Source organism: Balaenoptera physalus (assembly GCF_965194825.1).
Source record: "Balaenoptera physalus genome assembly, chromosome: 5".
NCBI classification, from domain to species: domain Eukaryota; kingdom Metazoa; phylum Chordata; class Mammalia; order Artiodactyla; family Balaenopteridae; genus Balaenoptera; species Balaenoptera physalus.
This window is the reverse complement of record NC_138884.1, coordinates 119,254,301-119,276,153: the sequence shown is the minus strand read 5'-3', so window position 1 is coordinate 119,276,153 and position 21,853 is coordinate 119,254,301. Positions and strand designations below refer to the sequence as shown.

Sequence of the window (21,853 nt, the reverse complement as noted above, 5' to 3'; positions counted from 1 at the left end):
AAGTGACTGTTTCTGGTGACCAACTGACCACCTTGGGCACCAAACCATCCTTCCTATCAGTCCTTAATTCCCTTCATGTTCAGGGGTCGAACTATGAAATTCTCATAGCCCACCAGTGGAAACAGTTTGTCAAGTGATTTCACACCCCACATGCTGCAGGGCCCATGAAGAAAGGGGGACAGATGAAAGGCACGCGCAGGCAAGACAGCAGCTCGGGAATGTCCTGCAGTCCATACCTGGAGCAAGTCCTGAATGTCGTTTTCACGTTATTGTTTTTATTTCCTTCACAGCATGCCGTGTCTCTTTGGACTACCAGGATAGTAACCCAAGAAGTTCTGACACTTAGCTAGGAAATCGTCTGACTTGAACCCTACTGCAGTTCATTCCACAGCCCTCTTTTGGGACAGTTCTGACCTGTTTACTGATTGGATTGTTCTGGCATGGGTGTTTGAACCCATATTTAAGTTGATGGAATTTTCCCCTTCCTGCAAGTCCAGGTTTATCTTTATGTTAGAGAAAGAAAGACAGAGACAGAGAAGACAAGAATGTCAACTATTTTACAATACGGGGAAAAAACATCGGTCTACATCCCATCTCTATATTTTAACACTTCCCACAAGAGAAATCCAGGAAATGTGCTTTTTTACCCCCAATGAGTACAATTTTGTGCCACAGCCAAGAGACCCTCCTGTTTGCTGTGCTCAACTGCATGTATCCAGTGGACTAGATCAGAGGCCAGAGGAACGCGAAGCTCAGCAGGCATGTGCTGGGGGCACGCTTAACCGGCCGTATTGCGCTGCTGTGTCTCTACACCCACCAAAGATCCTCACATTCCCAAGTCTCTGGGATGCAGCTGCCTCTGGAAATCACCCCATCACTTCCTTCTCAACTTACCCCCACGGTCTTCTCCCCCAAACATCCGTGTCTAGAGCACCCGAGACTTCTTCTGACTGTTGTGTCTGTTGGGACCACAAACATCATTGCATCCATTACACTGGAAAACAATTTGCAATACAAATATTTCAGTGAATTCACTTGGTCAGTGTTTCAATTCAGCATTTCAATAGTCAACCAAATACTATGAGTTCCATTTCTTCCCTTCCTATAAAGTACATCATTAGCACATTTTCTGGAAGGCATATTTATTTATTTTAATATTTATTTATTTAAGTTTTGGCTGCATTTGGGTCTTAGTTGTGGCACACGGGCTTTTTGTTGCGGCGCGCGGGCTCCAGAGCACATGGGCTCTGTAGCTGCGGCACGTACCCCGCAGCACATGGGACCTTAGTTCCCCAACCAAGGATCGAACCCGCATCCCCTGCATTGGAAGGTGGATTCTTAAACACTGGACCACCAGGGAAGTCCTGGAAAGGCATATTTCAACCTGACAAGTTTTTCAAATGGAGGAATTAAATCACAGAGTTTAAGGGAAATGTGCAAGGCAGTAAGAACACACGACATGTCACGAAAAATGTAGCTTAAAAAGTTGCTTCAAAATAAGTTCATCCCATATTTCTGGGGATTTCTGGGATGATTGAAATGTTGTGTATCTTGATTGGAGTGATGGTTTCAGACGTGTATATATTTATTAAAACTCATTGAATTGTACACTTAAGACCTGTGCATTTCACTGTTTAAATTTTATCTTAAAAATTAAAAAGCCCACCCTTTCTGATTGCTATAAACTATAAGAGCCCCTTTGTATTAACTTCCACATACCTACCAGTTGGCCCTGAAACTGCATCTGCTATGATGCAGTGGCTCCAACACTAGCACTTCTGCCTCATCCTCTCCTTTTCCTTGGGGATTTACTTTCTTTTCTTTTTCTTTCTTTTTTGTTATTATTGTCAAAATTCCCTAGGATCAGCTCTTTTATTTTTAAAATCTTTGTTTAACATATTACATTTTAACATTTTTCATCTTCGTCTTTTACTAATATTGATTCACTGCATATAAATGTTTTTAAAGGCACAAAGAAGAAGATAAAAATCACCCATGTCTTCACTATTCAAGGAAAAATACTGTCAGTATTTTATGTCTACACTTCTGGGTATATTCAATAGATACTGACTGAGTGCCCACTTTGTGGCAGGGCTTGTCCCAGGCACCAGGTATACTGTGGTAAGCAAGACAGTGCCCAGCCCTCACAGAGCTTGCATGCTAATAAATGATACGTACAGAGGGATTTTTTTTAATGAGGCACAATTGTACTTACTCCTTTATAAGCTGCTTTTTCCACTTAGCAATATATCACTAATATATCTGCAAGTGAATAAAAATTGTTTGACGTCATTTTCATAGCTGCATAGTGCTCCCTGGTACAGCTATATTAGAACTTATTAAATAAATCCCCTAGTTCAAACAACTAGACCTTTCAAAGTTATAACCTACATTCCTATAAACATCTCATTAAGAGTCTTTTGAATATATCTTTCATGATCTTCTTGCTGGCAAAATAACTTTGGGAATCATTGTTAACATAACTGTTTTCCTTTAAACACCCTCCTCTTTAGTGGTGGCATAAGCTTAATCCTTAATTCTCTGTACTTTTGATGAAAGACGCTATATGTCATTTTCAAAGTCACAGTTAAGGATGACATCTTCATGTACTTATATCCAAGTAATGCCTTTCTACTATAAAGGTACATCAAGGCCTTGGAGGTAGATACCTCACCAGAAGCTTCTTTACCCATTTCTTACAGGAAATTATCCTGGTCTCTTTATTGCATCAGGGCTTAAATCTCTGAAATGGGCGGAGTGATTTTTGCAACTATAAAGCATTTGCCTAAGCCTAAGGCTAATGCCTTATGAAGGTATCTTGGTTGAAAACTCCGGGCACAGGACAGAGGGAGATTTACTATCTGGCCCATGTGTGGCCAAGAAGCAATTGAGGAAGTAAAACTGAAAATGAAGTCTGGGTGGGAGTGGGAGCTCTCCACATTATTTATTTCCTGACGAAACTTTGATCCTAGAGAACATTGAGCTTAGCAGTTTTGCAGGGGAGGAGAAAGTCATTCTTGAAAACATAATACAGGAAATCTTCAACTTACATATTTCCCAGGGTTCAATAGTAAATCTATTATTTAGAATGTAGAAAAATACTCAAAGAAACAATTCAGCAACACACTTGAACCACTTTTCATTGAGCCCCTCTTACGTGCAAAGAACTGTTTACAGTACACTTAAGATGATGACCACAATCTCAAGCTAGTTCACACACTTATTTCACCCTCCCATGAAGGTGAAAGCCTATATTTGCCATGAAAAAAGTATATAACAACATATTATCATAATATTCTTTGATACCTTTTTGATCACCTACTGTTTTCAGGGAACTGTGCAAGGTATGGGGGGTTGGGGGGGGATACAAAGATGATCTGGACAAAACGTGTCATTAAAGGGTTGATGGACTACAGTTGCCGTTGTGTTACTGCAGATGTGCTGCTGAGCCCTCCAGACAGGGCTAGCCTCACCTGAGAGCGCTGTAAGTTGACCACATGCCAAATTTGAAAAAACATAACATGAAATAAAGATCTTTTATTAATAAGTTTTGATAATGATTACATGCCGAGGGGGCTTCCCTGGTGGCGCAGTGGTTGAGAATCTGCCTGCCAATGCAGGGTACACGGGTTCGAGCCCTGGTCTGGGGAGATCCCACATGCCGCGGAGCAACTAGGCCCGTGAGCCACAATTGCTGAGCCTGCGCGTCTGGAGCCTGTGCTCCGCGACAAGAGAGGCCGCGATAATGAGAGGCCCGCGCACCGCGATGAAGAGTGGCCCCCGCTTGCCGCAAGTAGAGAAAGCCCTCGCACAGAAATGAAGATCCAACACAGCCATAAATAATAAATAAATAAATAAAATTTTTTAAAAAATGATTACATGTTGAAATTGTAATATTTTGGATATGTGGGTTAAATAAAATATACTATTAAAATTAATTTTACGTGTTTCTAGCTGCCTAAGTTTATTTAAATTTAAATCGCATTATACTTTTATTGGCAGTGCGGATCTACACAATTATACTTACTACCTACTCAGTGCTTATAATATATACCAGGTAACTTTATACCAAATATATGTGATCTTCCACAAGGGAAGTATTACAGATGAGGAAACTGAGGGTTCAAAGTCTATATTAATTCCTTACTCAACACACACCTAGTATATTTTCGGGGCGCCAAGGGCTGTTGTAGGCAGTGGGGATACAGCAAAACAAAGTCCCTACTCTCATGGAACTTACTTTCTAGTGGGAGAAAAAGGTAATAAGTATAAAAAAGATGTCAAGCAGTGAGAGTGAGGAAAGATGAAGCCTGTAAAAGATGGAGTGCCCAGAATTGGGGTGAGGTGGGAGTGGGCTGTTTTTTAGATAACAAGGTCTGAGAAGGAGTTGTCGTCTGAGTAGAAACATGAAGTGAAAAAGTGAGTCCTGCGAATATCGACCTGGCCAGGAGCTTCTGGGCAGAAGCGACAAGTAAATGATCAAGGGGGGTGTGTGTGTGCACTCTATACCCTGGAGGAAGAGCAGGAAAGTCAGTGGTGGTAGAGAGCAGTGAACGAGGAGTAGAAGGAGAAGTCAGGAGCCAGCTCACGTAGCGACTTGGAAGCCACCACGACTAGGAAATGTTCGAGGACGGCTTTGGCTGCTCTGTGACGCGTGGGCTGCTGTGGGGCATGTGTAGAACCCAGCAAGAATGGAAGCCAGAGACCAGTTAGGAGGCAGTAGTGCAAGAGAGATCTTACGAGGCCTGTCTGACTCAGTCACTGGAGATTTGCTGTTCCTGTGATACAAAGTAAAATAATCTAAAAATTATCCAGAGAATCTGAACAGCAAAGGTCAAATATCTGGATAATTTAAGCCTCAAAATATATTTTGAGTCTGTAGAGTTATCTGAATTGGCAGTCAAAAATCACTGCCAAACTTCATAGGACAGTAATTTATCTCTGTCCTTTGCTTTCTGCCAATTGAACCTAAGGGAAGTGAACTTGAGATCTGTAATTGGCAGAATGGGATGGCAGGACCTTTAAGTAAGATTCAGATCAAGCAAATTAGCTTTGTTTTTGCCAAAGAAAAGTATTTCATTGAGCCAGATGACAATTTTGTAGCCTAAACTATCTGCGCTGGCTCTGTCTACCTTCTGAACTACTCTCATAATTGCTTATTCTGAGTTTAACTTAAGCATAGCTGCACACTTAAGACAGAGTTAAGGAAAGAACTAGAAGCTGTGTCTTGGATAAATGTATAAATTAGTCTGGATAACTCTGCACAATCAGCCTGTTTTTCTGGACAGAAGTACTTCAAATAAAGAAAGCAGCCGCAAGGTCAAATGTTACGTAGGCCAAGTCCTTCATCCTCGGAGAGGTAAATGAAGGTGTAAAGTAGGTACCCAGTTTCAAATGAAAACAAATAAAAATCAATCACAAGGAACCCCAAAAGTCATGTCTTGATAAAAAGGAGGCTCGGGGCTTCCCTGGTGGCGCAGTGGTTGAGAATCTGCCTGCTAATGCAGGGGACACGGGTTCGAGCCCTGGTCTGGGAAGATCCCACATGCCGCGGAGCAACTAGGCCCGTGAGCCACAGCTACTGAGCCTGCGCGTCTGGAGCCTGTGCTCCGCAACAAGAGAGGCCGCGATAACGAGAGGCCCGCGCACCGCGATGAAGAGTGGCCCCCACTTGCCACAACTAAAGAAAGCCCTCGCACAGAAATGAAGACCCAACACAGCCATAAATTAATTAATTAATTAATTAATTAATTAAAAAAAAAAAAAGGAGGCTCAATCCTGACCCTCCAGTTTGGTGTATTTACTTTGATGGAACTCACTGGAAAATTGTTCAGCTCCATGCTTCACTGTGCCTGTGTAGATGTGTTTTCTGGGCATTGGATGTAGTTCCTGTCAGTCAGGCACTTTCCTGGAGCACTAAAATGTACAGATTACACACATCAAAGGCAGGCTGCAACCACTGTAGCTGAAATTTACACAAATCTATGCTGCGAGTAACTGGATAAACAATGAGACTAATGACCTTGTTCTGCATTAATCTCCATATGGCTCTGTTGGTACTGCTCTTGCCTTCAGGCAAGAAGGTTGTGGCTTTGGCTTCTAGCCTCAAACCAGGGATTAGGCGCTGGCCCAGTGCTGACAAGAGCCCAGAGCCCTGCTCCTACAGCCCAGGGAGCCTGAGAAGACTACACAGCCCATCCATCTTAAGAGGTACATTTACCATGATTCAAGAAACACCCCTATTACCATATTCACTGAGGAAACTAATTTATAAAAGTAAGAAAATCCTTTAGCCACGCACCCCCTTCAGAGAATTTATTTACTTCCAGAGGGCCCCAGGTTTTCCCTGAGTATTTTCAGGGCCTCCCTACTGTCCTCACAAAATAAGACAGAACCCTCGGTGCCTTGGCGCATGTCCCTCTTTCAGCCAAGAATAAATTTCAAAATGGCTGCGTCTATAAAGAAGAGTGAAAGGAAGGACTGATGTTGACCAGTGAACTTGTTCAGCATTCACGTCTCATCTGAGACTTTGGGGAAAAGCTATGTTAAAACTGGAAGGTTTCCCTCTCCTGAGTGCCCCCCACCCCGCCTCCACATTGCTAGAGAGTCCCTTCAACACTGTTTGCGAAATCTGCTTGTTGCTGCTAGCAGAGACGGTGCAAAGAGCTGGAACATCTCGGGAGGATCCGGTACCTGGGCAGCCTTGGGCCACAGTAACAGGGGACTGGAACACTGGACACCACCCCTTACTCCTGCTTTCATCACTCTGTACGCAGGTCACGGTGAAAAGTTTATACTGGGAGGTGGAGCCCAGGAAATGATTCCGTCCATGGGGTTACCTTAGGTTAGAAAGGGTCATGCATGAAGCACACTCAGCTAAATGCCCAAAGTGCTACACATATGGCACTCCTGTCACTTCACAGCCAGCCCGAGCCATAATCTTTATTGCCCTGTAAACTTGAGGTGCCTCCATCTAAGATATGTAATCACATTCTGTTCTGAGACATAAGTTCCGGTGTCCCAAGGAACACCTCTAATACACCTTACCAGTCACTCTCCTTGTGTCTGTATTTCTGTTGTTGTTTTTGAGTATCTTCCCCATAAACATGTTGCTCCTTTCACAGGCCACCGTGTTACCCAGGCTATTAGCAGAGTTACCGGGAGCTGTGCCAAATGCCTCACAAAAATATCCCACACGCAGTGCCATTTTTCCTCAGCAATTTATCAATGCATTAAGAGTCCATCATACACATGAGGAAGAGTTAAGGCACATTCCCTCTCTTCCTGGAATGTTCCTTCTGCCATCACACTCACTCTGGGGATAACAAACGCCAAGGTGATTCTGGTGCCTTTGTAACTCAACAGTGGATGTCTGAGTGTGAAACCATCGCCATTTGCTCCTGTGGTAAAGATTCCTAGTGCTTTAGAAGTTTTTTGTTCAAAACTTACAGGTCTCCTTAAGAATCGTCTTTGCTTCATACCCACATTTGTACATATTTTTACATGCATTATCTCACTGAATTATTACAACAGTCTTGTTAAGTAGGCTCTTAGTACACCTATTTTGCAGAAAGGAAACTGAGTTCTGGACAAGGTCAAATGGTTTGCCTGAGGTCACCACAGCATGAGAGGAAGGGAGGGCAACCACCTTCAACGCAGGATTTCCGACTCTTTGCATTACACTATTGCAAAGCTGTCTCTTTATATCGGTTACTTCTGAAACAACAGAACATTGCTGAAAAAGTCTATTCAAGAAGAGGTCTTAGAGGGTGTTTTTTTGTTGTTTTTGTTTTTGTGTTTTTGCCATAAAGACAGGACACTTCTGGCTAGTCAGCGAGTCAGAAAAGCTTTCCAAAGTCGGTCAATAACAGGATTTCAAATCATAGAGACCAGCTGTGATTAGTGAGTGCTTTGGTAAGGAAAACTACGTGGCACACCGTACGGTGTGTAGAAAAAGCAGCACTCTGCACAACGAACGTGTGCACACGTGTGTGTCAACGTTCTCTTCCCAAATGTGGCCGCAGAATAAAGTGTGAAACATACTGAAATAAAACAATATTTATGGCTGAAGAAATTCGGATTCACATAACGGTAATTACGAACAAGATATTTTCCGTAATAAAATTACTGCAAAACAAAATCCGGAGAAACTAAGTGTTTCCCTATGTCCTCTTTATTCTACTCCATGTGCTCAAGAATGGTTGCGGGAAAGAAAGAGTACAGGAAGCAGAGGCAGAACGAGAGTCCTAGCGAGACGGCCTCTGTTGAGGGTTGGTTTTGCTTTAGAAACTGGAATGTGTCCAGGCTTGATTTTTATTTTCAATTCACATTTCAGATCCAGCTCCCCAAACTCTTTGATCTTTCTCCCTGTCTCCTTACCCGGAAGAGAACCCTTGGCCTTCTCAGCTGGGAGCTGGGAGAACACGTGGAAAAACTGGCTCGGGTCCATATTCTTGCCAAATTTAGTCACACAAAGGGGCCTGCAAGGGAAAAAAGAAAGGATGAAAGCGGCAGCCGCCAAGACTTCAAAGGCTGCGCCGCCTCGCCGGGCCCTGCGCAGGCGCCGCCCTCCGCGGATATAAGGTTCGGCTCGCGCGCGCAAGCGGCCTTTTTGCGCGGCCGCTCCGCGCGCGTCCCCGGCCTGAGGGCGGGTGGAGGGGGACCAGCGGCGGAGGAAAAGGGCCGAAGGGCTGGCCGCGGCGCTCGCGCTACCAGCCGGCAGCCCGAGGCTGGTCCGCACGCCAAGTTGAGACGCCTGAGGAAAGTTTTCAGAAAGGCGGAAAAAGAATTTCACGTCCAGCCCACTAGGCGAGCCGTCCTGCGGCCCGCAAATGTATTCCAGCTCCCCCATCCATTCCATCCCATTCTGGGGATCCCTTTGCAGACGTCACGCCGGCTTCTCTGTGCGGGAGCCCGAGTCCCCGAGGGCGGTTGATGGGGGTTCCCGTCGCGGAGCCGAGCGGTGCGGGCGCGTGGCGGGGCGCTCTCTGGCCCGTGCCCCTCCTCTAAGCCCACTCCGCGTCCGCTCGTTCCAGTCCTTGAACACCCCAGCTTGCCTCCTCTCCCTCTGGGCGGCCCCGTGACGTGAGCCCCCGCCTCCAGCTTGGCAGAGGGTCCGCCGGCCGAGCCCACAGGCTGTAGGGTGGGATGTGGCCCTCCCTCGTGGGCCGTGGGAGGACGCCCACACCCACGCCAGCGAGACGCGGACCCCGCGCCTGGCCCGCCCGAGCGCGGGAGATGCCACCGGAGGGCTCCGTGGGCGGACCCCGCGAGGCTGCGCGGAGCTGCGGGCGCCAAGGGGCGCCGGCCCCACGGAAGCCCGGCGTCCGCAGGCGGCCGGATTTGGGAACGACATTTTCACGGTCCCCTGGGTTCTCGGTTACCCCGGCGGGTGGGGGGTTGAGTTTGTTTGTCTTAGGAGGAAGCAAGAAGAGGCGGAAGAACCCCTGGGACACAAACTGCCGTTTTCCTCGCCATCCCCCCCCCCTTTCCGAGAAGTCCGTTAAACTGAAGATGCCCACAGCTTTAGTCCCCTGGTGACACTGGGGTGGGAGATCGGGGGTGCCGGAGTTCCACCCCTGGAATCACATTATTCGTTTTTCTAGTCCTTCACGCTTCTCTCTCTTCCGTAGGCCCCCGCCACCTCCTTCCTCTGGGATCCCACCAAAGTTGTAGCTGGGAGAGAGTCCAGGCCACACAAAGGGGGGGAGACCCGGAGCCCGGGCGGGGGGTTAGGAGGGCTGAGGAGGCGGAGAGGGCTCTGAAGGGCACCGCGCTTTTCTCTCCTCCCTGTAATTAAGGACTCACTTGAGTGTCTGTAGCTGACTCGACTCGACAGCAAAATCGCCCACCCCCGACCCCGGCGGGGAGGAGGGGTCTCTGGTATTGGTGTGGGTCAACCTCCTAGCTCCCCAGTCCGCACCCGCGGGGGCTGGACCGCGTTTACCCTGCCGGTTTCGAGAACCGTCTTTGCAGCCCCCTCTCCTCTGTTCCGGCGCAGGGTGGGCGCCTCGCCCGTCCACGCGCAGCGCGGGGGACGACGCCCGGCTCAGAAGGAAGTGTTGATAGAAAACAAGTCACAGTTCGCTCCCAAACTAAACCCCAACCAACCAAAGCCACCGAAAGGGGGAAAACCAACAGCAAGCCAGCCAGCCCCCTAGCAATTGTTTCACGGTCGGAATTAAATCACATCAAAACGCCCCCTGAAACCCACATCCTGAAGGAGTGAACCTGCAACAGCTAACCTCCAGTCGTTCGCCCGAGTTCACACGAACAACCTGCCTCTGCATCCGAGGGAAGGGGGCGGCGGGCGGCGGTGTCTCTCCCGCTCCGCACCCATCACATCCCGGACCTTGCGCCCGAAGAGGCGGTTTGCATATCTTAATAGCAGCCCTCGCGCGAATTAGAAGAGACCTCTCCGTGACAGAAATGCCTTTGCCAGGAACTTCACCGAACCTGTAGGGAGGGAGGAACATCTTCCCAGGGTTACTTCGCCCCTCCTGCGTCTCCCAGCTTTTTCCCCCCCGGGAGAGGCAGACCTCACGTGGAAATGTCAATCTCCCTCCCAGACAAAGCTTTTTAAAAAAAACTTGAGTGAATGTCTTCTAGTCAAGCTCCTTTTAAGTGCACCTCGTCAGAAGATTTGCAGCAATGCAAAGGACAATCAGCCAACACCCCGCACGCCACGGGGAGGGAAACCAGCCACGCACATAGAGTAAGGCGCTGGGTGATTTCGTTAGAAACAACGTTTCCAAAGGAGAGGTTTGCCGCAAAATAGAGAACGCAGCCACCTACCCGCGGCCCTTCTGGTAAACAGTTCCCACTAGTTATTGTTCCCAAAATTCCTATCTTCTCGAGCTCCTAATCTCCAGGACACCTGGAGCTGAGTTCCAAATGACTCGGGGAGTCCAGATAATTAACATGAAGGAGTAAATGGGATTCGAATTAGTTGCAACACTTTAACGGGGGGTGGGGGATGTAGGAGTCGTCATTTAATCTCTCTTTGGCTTCCAGAAAATACCCTCTGGCCATTCTGTGTGCCCACCCCCCCCCCCGTCCCCCGACAGTTTGATGAAAAGGAACGTCTACTCTGGCTGCTTTGGTGAAACTGCATTTTCCAGTTCTTTTTCTGTCGGTCAAATTGGAGCATTTGTGGGAGGACTTTTTACTTTGTTTTCCCATATTTCTTTTAGAACAGAGGGTATAAATGTCTGACATAGCTATATGTTCACATCTCTGAGACATTACACTCACACTGGTGCATAACTTCAAGGGAAGTTGCATAATGCTACCGACCAAAAAAATAAAATTGGGTTTTCCCCCATCTTTTTAGTATTGCCTTACACATCGTAGCAGATTATTCTTTTTGTTGTTGTTGTTTTTCCTCTAAGGCATAGCACTGTCAGCTATTTACAGTGGATTTAATGTTTTACTCTTCCTGGCTCCCATCACTAGCCCTCTAATTTTACCCCAATCCCCCAGATAGAACTTATCGTGTGACTACTGGCCATGCTCTATGTGACCAGGTGAACCCTTTAAATGATAGTTTTAAAAATTGCTTCCTAGTGAATTCCCATCTCTATCAAGTAACTATCAGTAAGTGAAGTTTTGAGTGTTCATTTAGAGCACTGTTAAGGTCTTTACTTATACGATGTCTAGCAGCATGCAATTTCCCCCTTAGGAAAAGAAGAGGGATCTTTGCATGACTATTCCTGTATAATACGGCTGAAGTCTGATTCTGTAACGTTTTCCCTATTTTCAGTTTGAGGGACATGAAGACACATTTCTTCCTGCCGCTTGTTTACTGTTCTGAGGTTTCACAGATGGCTACTGTATTGGGTATAATAATTTTGCCTGGATTTTTAACTGAGGGGGTTTGAGAGCCAAGGAATAAAATGTAATGTGTTTTCAAACTTCAGCTTCGTTTATTATGTAACTTTCATAAAGCATCTCCTTAAAAGTCCTGTCGTTGTACAAAATGCATCAAAGAGACGGCGGAGGCTGGGGAATTTTTGAGGTTGGATTCGGATTTGCATCCTCAAGGGTCTCTTTGAGCCCGCAGTCCGAGGTGCCAGAGACTGCCCTGACCTCCCTCCTGCTACTGGCTTCACTCTCCTGGGTCCTTTTGCCTTTTCTTCCCCCTACTTGGGTTGTTTTTTCATTCTTTATGAGGTTCCCACACATCGTGGCATGTATCTTCGAAAATCCACGAGCGACCTAGCATAACTCTCTGTGAGCATCCCATGGTGAGGATGTAATGAAAAAGATCTTGCTTAAAAAGCGATAATTAAGATCCAGTCTTCAGTTTTTCCTTCCTCCGCCTATATTTCTCGGTAAGCCTGGAGGTTTTATTTTTGCCAGCATGTGTTCCCTTGTCCTTTTACAATGTATTCAGGAAAGCCACAACTCTTTCTTGTTCTTCTTGCTTCCGTTCTGTCTTACTAGTTGAGCAATGTGTTATGTTTTCCCCTTTTCCTTCTCTGTGTCCCCGATTCCCGCCTCATCCCCTCTGTCAGAGCATCTATCAATGTGGTGTCGATCACAGCTGCGGCGGCTTCTCTTTCATCTTCTTCCCACTGGTAGAGCAAGGGAGGGAGAGAGGGAGGCGGAAAGGAGGTGGGGGAGAGACTGGCAGAGGAAGGAGGGGGGTGGGTGGGAAGGGAACAAGGAAGAGACACTTAGATGATGAAGTTAAACCGTTGGGGCAGAGTTTCTTGTCAATTTCACGCGGGCAAAGCGTCTCTCTCGTGGGTTACAAGAAGCGCCGGGTCCTTCCTGCGCTCGCCAAGTTGCCTGAATCTTTCCTCTAGGCGCGCGCGCGCACACACCACACAAACACACACCCCAAAACCTAGGACTCGTCCTACAGGCTCTGGGAAAAAAAAAAAGAAAAGTCCTCAATCACCTCCTCCTTCTCGCCGTCCCCCACCTTCCCCCCGCCCCCCCCCCCCCAGCGGGCAGCCAAGGAGAGCTGGAGGCGGGGGAGGGGAAGGGGAGGAGAAGCGACGCAAGAGGGTAGCTTTTCAGCGCCGCCGAGGCGCGGGAGGAGGAGAAGCGGCGGGGAGGCGCTGCCGCTCACCTGCGGGGCAGGGCGCGGAGGAGGGACCAGGCTGCGCGCTCTCCGGCTGAGGAGCTGGGACGCGCCCGCAGCCCCGCACGCGGCCAAGCTCGGGGCGTCCCCCTCCCCCGGGCCTGGCGAACCCGAGGGGTGAAGCTCGTTGCTTTGACAAGCGGTGCGGCGGAGGCGTGGAGAGCGGCGAGCAAAAGAGCGAGCGAGCCAGACTGAGGAAACTCGAGACGGGAACAAAGAGGGGTCGGGTTGTGTGTGTGTGTGTGTCTGTGTGTGTGTGTGTGTCGGCTCCAGCTCGCGGCAGAATCTTTTGGGTCCCAGGCCCCTGCTGTGACTCCCCGAGACCCAGCCGTGCCCTCCACTGCCGACTCCCTGCACTCGCCGACACAAACTTTATTCTTGGCAAACTTCTTCTCTTTCTCTTTCCCTCCTCCTCCGCCCCCACCTTTTCCTCCGGCAGATTAAATGCTCCTGGAGAAGGAAAACCGAAGCGAAAGGGAAGGAAATAAGAAGCTTTAAAACGGACATCTCCAATCCGGGTGGCTCTTTATTTTTTTTATCCTCCAGGAAGTGGACATTTCGTTATCTTCTGATTCTCTTTGCACCGTCTCTACTGGGACAAACGGAGCCGTTTTGCCTAGCTCCCTTCTTTTCTTGGAAAACAGACTCGCAGATCGGCATCTGGGAAAGCAAAGGTGGAGAGATTTGCGTAGAGACGCGCCGACGGACTCTCCACTGGCCTTTGGAGAGTCGAAACTCCTCCGGAACTGGCGTCCTCCGCGCGCAGACCCCGGAGACGCTGGGGGCGTGGGGCGGCCGCCCGGGCAGCCTAGCCTAGCGCGCGGCACAGACGCCCCCAGAGGTGCCGGCTGCGGCGGCCCTCGCATCGCTGTGTCTTTCGGCGTCGGGGACGGGCGCGGGCGTAGGTCTTCGCGGAGTGGGAAGAAGGCGCGGGCGGCCACCGGGGCGCGGGCGCCGCTGCAGCAGCTCCGGCTGCCGGCCGCCAGCCCGGCGCTCTCCAGCCCGCCTTCCGCCCTCTCTCCTCCCTCACGCATCCTTCCAATTCTCCTTTTCCTCCTCCCCTTTTCGTTGACCCCTTCTCTTTTCTGCTGTCGCCTGGGGTTCTCCCCCAGCGGAGCGGAGATTACAGAGTGGTCGGGATGCCCCAACTCTCCGGGGCAGGCGGCGGCGGTGGGGGGGACCCGGAACTCTGCGCCACGGACGAGATGATCCCCTTCAAAGACGAGGGCGATCCCCAGAAGGAGAAGATTTTCGCCGAGATCAGTCACCCTGAAGAGGAAGGTGACTTAGCCGACATCAAGTCTTCCTTGGTTAACGAGTCCGAAATCATCCCGGCGAGCAACGGACACGAGGTGAGCGGGCCGCTGCCCCAAGCTTTGAGAGGCGTGGCGGGTCCCGGGGAAGGGCACAGAGGGAGGAAGGGAGGGAAGGCGCTGGACAGCCCCGGCTGAAGGGTCCCGAGTAGGTCTGCAGGGTGGGGGGATGGGGGCGGGTGGCTGGGCTTCTGGTTAGTGTTCTTTCTTTGTGTGTGTGTGTGTGTGTGTGTGTGTGTGTGGTGTGCTGGGAAACATTCCAAGTGGATCAGTTTTGGGGTTTGGTGACTAAACCGTTGGTTTGCGGCCAGGAGAACCTGCCCTTAACCCATAATGTTTGGCCTTCGGACTTTTTAGTGGGGTTTAGTGAGTGCGATGCATTAAAGCGAGGATGTCTGAACAACACTACTGAGAAGTTCTTCCGTAGGACGGAAAACAGAGTGCACCCGCTATCTTTCTCGGTAGATGTCTCTGCAAAAGTGCGTTAAACCACCAAAGGCTTAGGTAAAGGCGAGCAGAGCCACAGGCCCGAGGAAGGGGAGGCGGGCGTGGGCCGGGGACAGGCGGGGAGGCCCCAACCGCTGCCGAGCCGGCCGGCCGAGGGGGCGCGCGCCCGGGCGGCGGGGGCGGTGCGGGCGCGGGTCCTTTGGGCCGCTGGGACCGGCTGCCAGCAGCCGTGGGCGAGCCGAGCCACCCCAGGGGGTGCCTCGCAGTACCGCCCGCAACACTAGCTTTCTCCAACCATCGCCACTTAAAGAAAAAAAGTACGCTTATATTTGGGGTTAGTTTGGGCCCGAATCAGGCCTTTAAATCTTTGCAGAAGAAGGGCGAGTCGGAGAGATGCAGCGGAAGCCAGTGCACCCACTCAGGGGAGGGTGGAAGGCGCATTATCAGATCTCCTGGCCAGCTGCGGGCGATAGCGATGGTAACCCGAGTAGAGTAAATAGAGACACGTGGGTGCTGGCGAGAGAAAGCCGCGAGCAGGACCTCGCGGAAGGGCTATTTCAGGCCTCGCGGAGAGCTTCAGAAGTGGGGGGAGGGGGGGCGGATGGACCCTGATACCCGACACTCCACTGGCCACCCTTCTTCAACAACTGGGAAACGCTTTGGAGGAAATCCGGTAGAAAAGTCCTGACACTCAGATGATTTCACCAACGCCTTTTCCCTCCAAAGAAATTTGGAGGGTATATTCTTTTTCCTTAAATGGCATCCTTCTGCCCCCAAAAAGAAAGCGTGTGGTTTTGGGGGCGGGGACATTTTGGGTTTTAAACAGTAAGTTTAAGAACACCTCAGAGTTGCCTTCTTTATCCCAATGGCAGGGGTGAGTACGCATTTTGGAAGCCCGGGGGCCTGGGTTCTAAGGAGAACATAGGGGTGTTCTCTATCCCCTGAATCTTTCATCCCAACATGCCAATTAGGGGGGAACCTAGGGGTGGCCAGGGCACACCCAGCTCCACTTAAAAGATTTGTGACTATGTGTGTATGGGGGGAAGGAGGCCACTGGGAGGACAGATGTCCGAGGAACCAAATGACATCCAAAACACTCGAGGCCAAACTCGTATTTGTAGAGCAGCCTTTTAAAATTTCTACCCATTTTCCTCGTCCTTTCTTTTTCTATAAATAAAGTTGCCACGCACTTCACATTTTCTGAACGTTTCTGCTTTGGGGAGAAGGGTGCTGCATTTGAAGTCCAGAACTCCTATTAGGGCTCTGTTAATCTTTGCCAGTGGTAAGTGGGCATGGGGCAGACCCAAGGAAGATAGTGAAGGGGTAATGCCACTGATTTGCACGTGGTTGAGTCTGGGTGGATGGTGGTTACCAGAACTGATATTAGCTGGACTACCTTTTAGAAGTCTATAGCCCAATTTTCAAGTTTTCCTCCCTTTAACCACAGAACAGTTTACTTTTCTCTTGTAAGCTTGCACTGAGCCAGCCATGGTAGCTTATGAGGAGAAGAGCTCCTGCTGGGATTGGTTTGGGACAGTTGCCTAAGATCCCCATTTGTGAGTGACGGGTTTGTTTTTAGTTAAATGTCATTTTCAGTTGCAAAATATTTCAGCCCGCTTTTAATCAGCTCTGATTGAAGTAAACAGTGGTTGAAGAAGCCATCAAAACGATTAACGCCGTTAACTCAAATTCTTGTCATATTAGGTATCCAAGTAGCCTTGTTGTGTTTTAGTAAACAGCGGTCAGAACAGCATATGGACTGTTCGCAAGTTTGTTTCTGTTGTTATTATCATTTATAGCTGGTAGTCCTGGGTAGATAATTTTCAAAAACACATGTTGAAAAGAGAAAGATTTCCCAGTACTCAGCCTTAGCCTATCCTCTTACATTAATAAAACAGGTAGATTGAGTTGCACCTGATTGTCCTCTTTTGAGTTACCAGTGGATACACACTTGTATCATTATTGTCACAAACTCTAAAGTGATCTTCTTTCTTTTGGGGGTGGGGATTCATGTTGTTAGGTGGCCAGACAAGCACAAACCTCTCAGGACTCCTACCACGACAAGGCCAGAGAACACCCTGATGACGGTAAGACGCTAATTCTACTTCTCCCAACCTTAACATTTAACATGTGCAATTTGTGAATGTAGGTATGTTTTGCTATTTTTATTTGCATCCAAGAAACTCGAATCATATGTGATAAGACTGTGCCTGTGTTGTAACAAAATGGGAAAGAAAACCCAGGAAACTTATTGCTTGTCACTAATGTATAGTTACATTATTTAAAAACTGTCTTTGAATGATTTAGGGGCTTTTGAATTTCTGTTGGCTTCCAGATTCTTTGTGGAAGAGAAATGCCTATAATTAGTTTTTCTCATTTTACCTAAAGCTCTAATTGTAGATCTTTGCTATTTTTTCCTGCATTCTTATAAAGAGTGACAGTCTACACCAATTTATTTTCCAACAAGAATAGTTTCAAATGGGCTTTCATTTGTGAACTTGCTGTTTCTTGTTATAGTGAGAAGGCAGGCACTGTATGCGCGGACTAAATATGGCTCAGTAAAGAAGAATCTAACTTGTAAAAATATAAAACATTATTCTTAAAATTAAGAACTATGCATATGGAACGTGATAGACTTTCTCCCCATTTCCGATTCTTGCTCAAAACTGTAAAAATTCTACATATTTTTTAAGATTTAAGGAGAGCTCCATGTGACTTTAAAAGAATCTGTAATCTTTAGGGTTCCCTTGTTGAACAGTCTACATTTCTGTTCTCCTTTAATTACTTACAATTGGCCTGACCAGAATGAGGTGTTCGCACATACAATATGTCAGCTAGGGGAAGAAGAGAAGAGAACTATAATATCAGGCTTCCTTCTGAGCTACAAAGTAGTTACACAGATTAAAGAGAAGAAATGTATACAGTGAACACACACACATTTCTTTACCAGAGTGATGTAAGTGTAGCACATAAAATTAAGTCTCCTGTAGTTAATCCTTCATAAAGTTGGGTAGTTGCCCATATGCTAGATACAACTTGCTCGCTCAGTAAAATCTAGAAAATTTCCAGAAATCTAGAAGCACAGGTAGAATTTTTGAGTTTGCCAGTGCGATGGAGCATAACTTCAAGTGTATAAATACATACGTGTGGGTATAGCTGAATGGCCTAGTATACTTATATTACAGCTTTGTGTGTCTTCTTTCATGTGTCTGTATTTCTTAGTCCAGTTTGTTAGTATTAGAACAAATTAAGTTAGATGGATAACACTTATTTTTGTAAAAACACCAGTAAAAAAACCAGTCAGTAGTGGCAATAAATTGAACCACATGTTTTTAAAACATCTGGTTCACTGCTAAGCCATTTAAGAGAATAAACACTGTCAATCTAAAGTAGAGCATAATAATCCAGTCACAATACTTCGTAAACAAATCTTTTATGTAAGGTCTGATTTGTAGTAGTACTATTAACTTTTCAATGAAAAATACAGTGATATAAAAAGGAAGTCAAAACGCATATGATTGTTCTTTGCATTCCCTCAGGAAAGCATCCAGATGGAGGACTCTACAACAAGGGACCCTCTTACTCGAGTTATTCCGGGTACATAATGATGCCAAATATGAATAGTGACCCATACATGTCAAATGGGTCTCTTTCTCCACCCGTCCCGAGAACAGTGAGTAACGTGCTCATGTTGCAGATTATTTCACAAGTGTAAATTAATTTGTATTTTGGCAAAATGTTTGTTTTTTTAAAGACACTGGAAATGCTTTCATTATGTACGACCAGTCGTTGCTAAATAAGACCTGCTATGAGGAATGGCTGCCTTACAGTATTGCTACTTTTGATGTTTTGCACTTGGCATTTTAGCTTTTGGTCTATTGGTTAAGGTAATAAAAAACAGATCACGAGCTATCATGAAATCGGTGAATTTAAATCAGCAAATTCATGATTTTATGAGTACTGTGCTTTCTACTCTGATGAGAGAAATTGATTTAATCTTTCAATTAACTAAGTGCTGTATGTCTTTCATTGCCCATAAGCTATGTAGAATCAGAACTCCTTTGGCTTATTTGGAGCTGAATACTGGAAATGTTACTTCAGCTTTTAAAACAGTGTCTCATTTTATTGTATTAGCTAATGTTTCTTTAAAATCAGTTTGGGGGTGGGGAGGAATGAGCTATTTTTGCGTTATTGTCAATTGTTAAGAAAGTATCACTTGAAGATAACTCTAATGAAAATTGTTCTTTTTTATCTCCGGGTTCAGTTAACTTTCAAGTTTTAAAAATCCAGTGGCGTTATAGCTGCTTTACACATTATGCATAACATGGAAACCTCATTTATATAGTAAGAAAACATCTAAAGGGTTAGCTCTGTAGTACATGAATGTGAAATGTGCTGGTGATGGAGTTCTCCCTGAGATTCGTCTCTTCGTAGGTAGTGATGGGTTTTTATTGCTCCATCAATATATATACCTTCTTTCTGCCCTCACTCTCCCTCAACCACCCAAACCCCAATGAAAAACATGTATATTTGGGTGTTGGGGATGAGGGTTTCAGTCTAACTGGCCCTCCCGCAAGTCAAATCTAGGATTATAAAATGGAACCTGTAGTCTTTGCCTTATTAGCCCAGTGCTTTCACCAAGTGAAAAAAAAAAAAAAAATCAGTCACAGACATCTGGGGGCAAGTACTATCATTGATACCTCAGTGGACAGAATCTGGGAGCCATGAGATACTACAGAGTAGGAGAGAGGAATACCTGCTAATCAGTCATCAACAAACGAGAGTATTTATGGTTGTCTTGATTATCTGTGGCCCTCAACTATTGAAGCGATAGGTCTACGAAATATAACCACTTTATGCGGGCACTGTGATTTAGAAGTTATAATTTTTTCCCACAAGTTCCAAAAAGATATTTGACCTTTTAAGTAGGGAATAAGATTTTTCTAATTTGCATATAGCAGCTAAAATGGAGATCTTGGAAATCTTGTGATGGTTGTTATAGGAAAGAGTGATTTCACATTTTAAAAGGCTTTTCTAATATTTAATGATAGAAATGTGTGTTAGGTACATATAAATCTCTTATCTAAAAAGTGAATGAACTAATAAAAGCAAATATGGTTTTTAACATTTAGAGACTACCCAAATAAATGCTTCTGAGTCTTAAAATTTGTAGGAGACTTTATATTGTTGAATTAAATATGCGTACATTCAGATATTTTAAAGTTGGGCTGTTTTTCTTTTGTTGATGTTTTGGAGGGGAGGGGGAGGAGATTATGTTTTAGATAAGGAATAATTGAAGATTTCTGCTGAAGGCTTTTTAGAACAACAAATAATCTTTCCGACAAATCAAATTATAGTCTCTGACTTGGTAACAATAGAAAATAGCTACTAAAATACTCTTATACTTTTAGGCTGTGCACACAGTTAATGCTTACTAAGTATTTGTGGAATTTATTCTTTAGTTTAGCCACTTCTCCTTTCAAAACAATAATTTTTAAAAAGTCTTGATATTTATAAATTATTCCTAAGAATATTGAAAATTAAGCTTCGCTTCCTCTTTAAACCAGCATTTTCTGCCTTAGGTCTCTCTAGCCTTTTCTCCTACCCCCTCAGTATACTAATCATTTTAAATTGTTAGAATGGAAAGTATTTATTGTTAGTGTATGTATTAAAATTCTGAGGTCAGTGAATTGAACCGTCATTCATTGTTTAGGAAAGATTTGTGGCCAGAATAAATGTTGGTGGGTGTAGAGTGGAGGAAAGGGGTGTGGTCAGGAAACAGTTACCTTACCCTCCTATCTGCTGCTTTGCTTTATTTTGTTACATTTTAGAACACATTTATTTTAGGCACGTTTTCTTGCGATATTCTGCAGTTTGCACAATTCGAGAAGCTTTTCAGTTTTAACCACAAGACAATGTTCAATTTTTTTCTTTTAGGGTCTGACCGAAGTGAGTTGAAATCTTTGGTTTTTAATAATTAACAGCTGTTTTTAGTGTATCTGAGACCCAAAACACTTTAACCCGGAAGGCAGCCCCTCCTCTTCACCTCTAACCACACTTCTGCCTCTTGCTCTTTAACTCTGTCCTTAGCAGGACTGAGTGTTTGTGCAACTGACATCCACAGTGATAGGTTTGCATCTAGGGTGTCAGGAGCAGGGTGACCATTTGGGTTTGGGCTTTGTCTGGGAGCAGTCCCAAGTCAGCCCTGTTACCTGGATTTGCATTACAAACAACTGCTTGTTTACTGTATCTGCTGCCCTCAGGTGTTAGGATTAGAAAAACATCTGGGGGAGAGGGAGGGCCCTGACCAGCCCTTTCCCACACAGAATCTTCTGTTCACATGTAACTGCAGATGATCCAACTGGCACGCACAGAAATGTTTCTGCTGGTGGCTCATTTTAACAATTCTATATGCGTCTGCTCTTTTTTAGGCAAACACTGACATACGTATGCTCGCACAGCTTTTACCCATGACCTAAATGTAGTATTACCTACACAGGAGAACCACCTTTGCCAATCAAGCTTTTTCTTTTTTTCCATCTGAAGGGAAATTTTAATTGGCTAATTACATCCTTCTAGAACAGAAATTCTTAGAGGTGTGTCTATACCAGAAATCTTGTGAACGGGTGTTTCATAGAATTTTAAATAAGACTTCTTGGTTCAGATAAACTGGGCCTAGCAAGAAAGCACCTGTAATAATGACACTTTTGGTGTCATGAGTTCTTAAAGCACAGTAAGCCTTGGCTTGAGGTGGTCGTCTTCATCGAGTGTGAGAAGCTGCAGAAGCCTTTTAAATATTTCAGAGCAAGGGCCCTGGAGACTTTATTAAAAGCATACTCAGAAGACTTTCTTTCTCTGAGTCTTACTTATGAAAATCCCTGGAGGCCAGTGGTAACATAGTAAAAGGAAAAAATAGTTCGTTGCCTCCTGCGCTGGGTCCTGGCACTTGTGTGCCTGAATACTGTGTGACAGTGAGCTTGGCTGGCTTTACGTAGTGAAAGTT

General features: G+C 46.2%; 2 protein-coding genes across 10 annotated transcripts in view; one reads left to right on the top strand and one right to left on the bottom strand.

The window, feature by feature from the left end:
• The window catches only part of LOC309661333 (uncharacterized protein), a 162,703-nt gene extending 152,150 nt beyond the window's left edge, over window positions 1-10,553 (bottom strand). For 2 of the 6 annotated variants that reach the window (XR_014263937.1, XR_014263938.1), the window contains exons 1-3: window positions 10,245-10,553; window positions 5,820-8,480; window positions 895-994 (exon numbers count right to left, since the gene is read on the bottom strand). Coding sequence is in view for 3 of the 6 variants with exons in the window: in XM_082463071.1 (XP_082319197.1) it covers window positions 5,897-5,916; window positions 8,380-8,860 (501 nt within the window). In the remaining 3 variants the exon portion in view is untranslated. Of the gene's footprint in view, window positions 1-894; window positions 9,094-10,244 lie in introns of those variants that run through there. The other 4 variants (XM_082463071.1, XM_082463073.1, XM_082463072.1 and 1 more) reach the window with 4 other exon arrangements.
• Window positions 10,554-14,229: 3,676 nt separating this feature from the next.
• The window catches only part of LEF1 (lymphoid enhancer binding factor 1), a gene marked incomplete at its 5' end in the record, with an annotated part of 132,525 nt that continues 124,901 nt past the window's right edge, over window positions 14,230-21,853 (top strand). For all 4 annotated transcript variants that reach the window (XM_082462916.1, XM_082462914.1, XM_082462915.1 and 1 more), the window contains 3 exons: window positions 14,230-14,442; window positions 16,871-16,937; window positions 18,390-18,523. In XM_082462916.1, coding sequence (XP_082319042.1) covers window positions 14,230-14,442; window positions 16,871-16,937; window positions 18,390-18,523 — 414 coding nt within the window. The remainder of the gene's footprint in view (window positions 14,443-16,870; window positions 16,938-18,389; window positions 18,524-21,853) is intronic.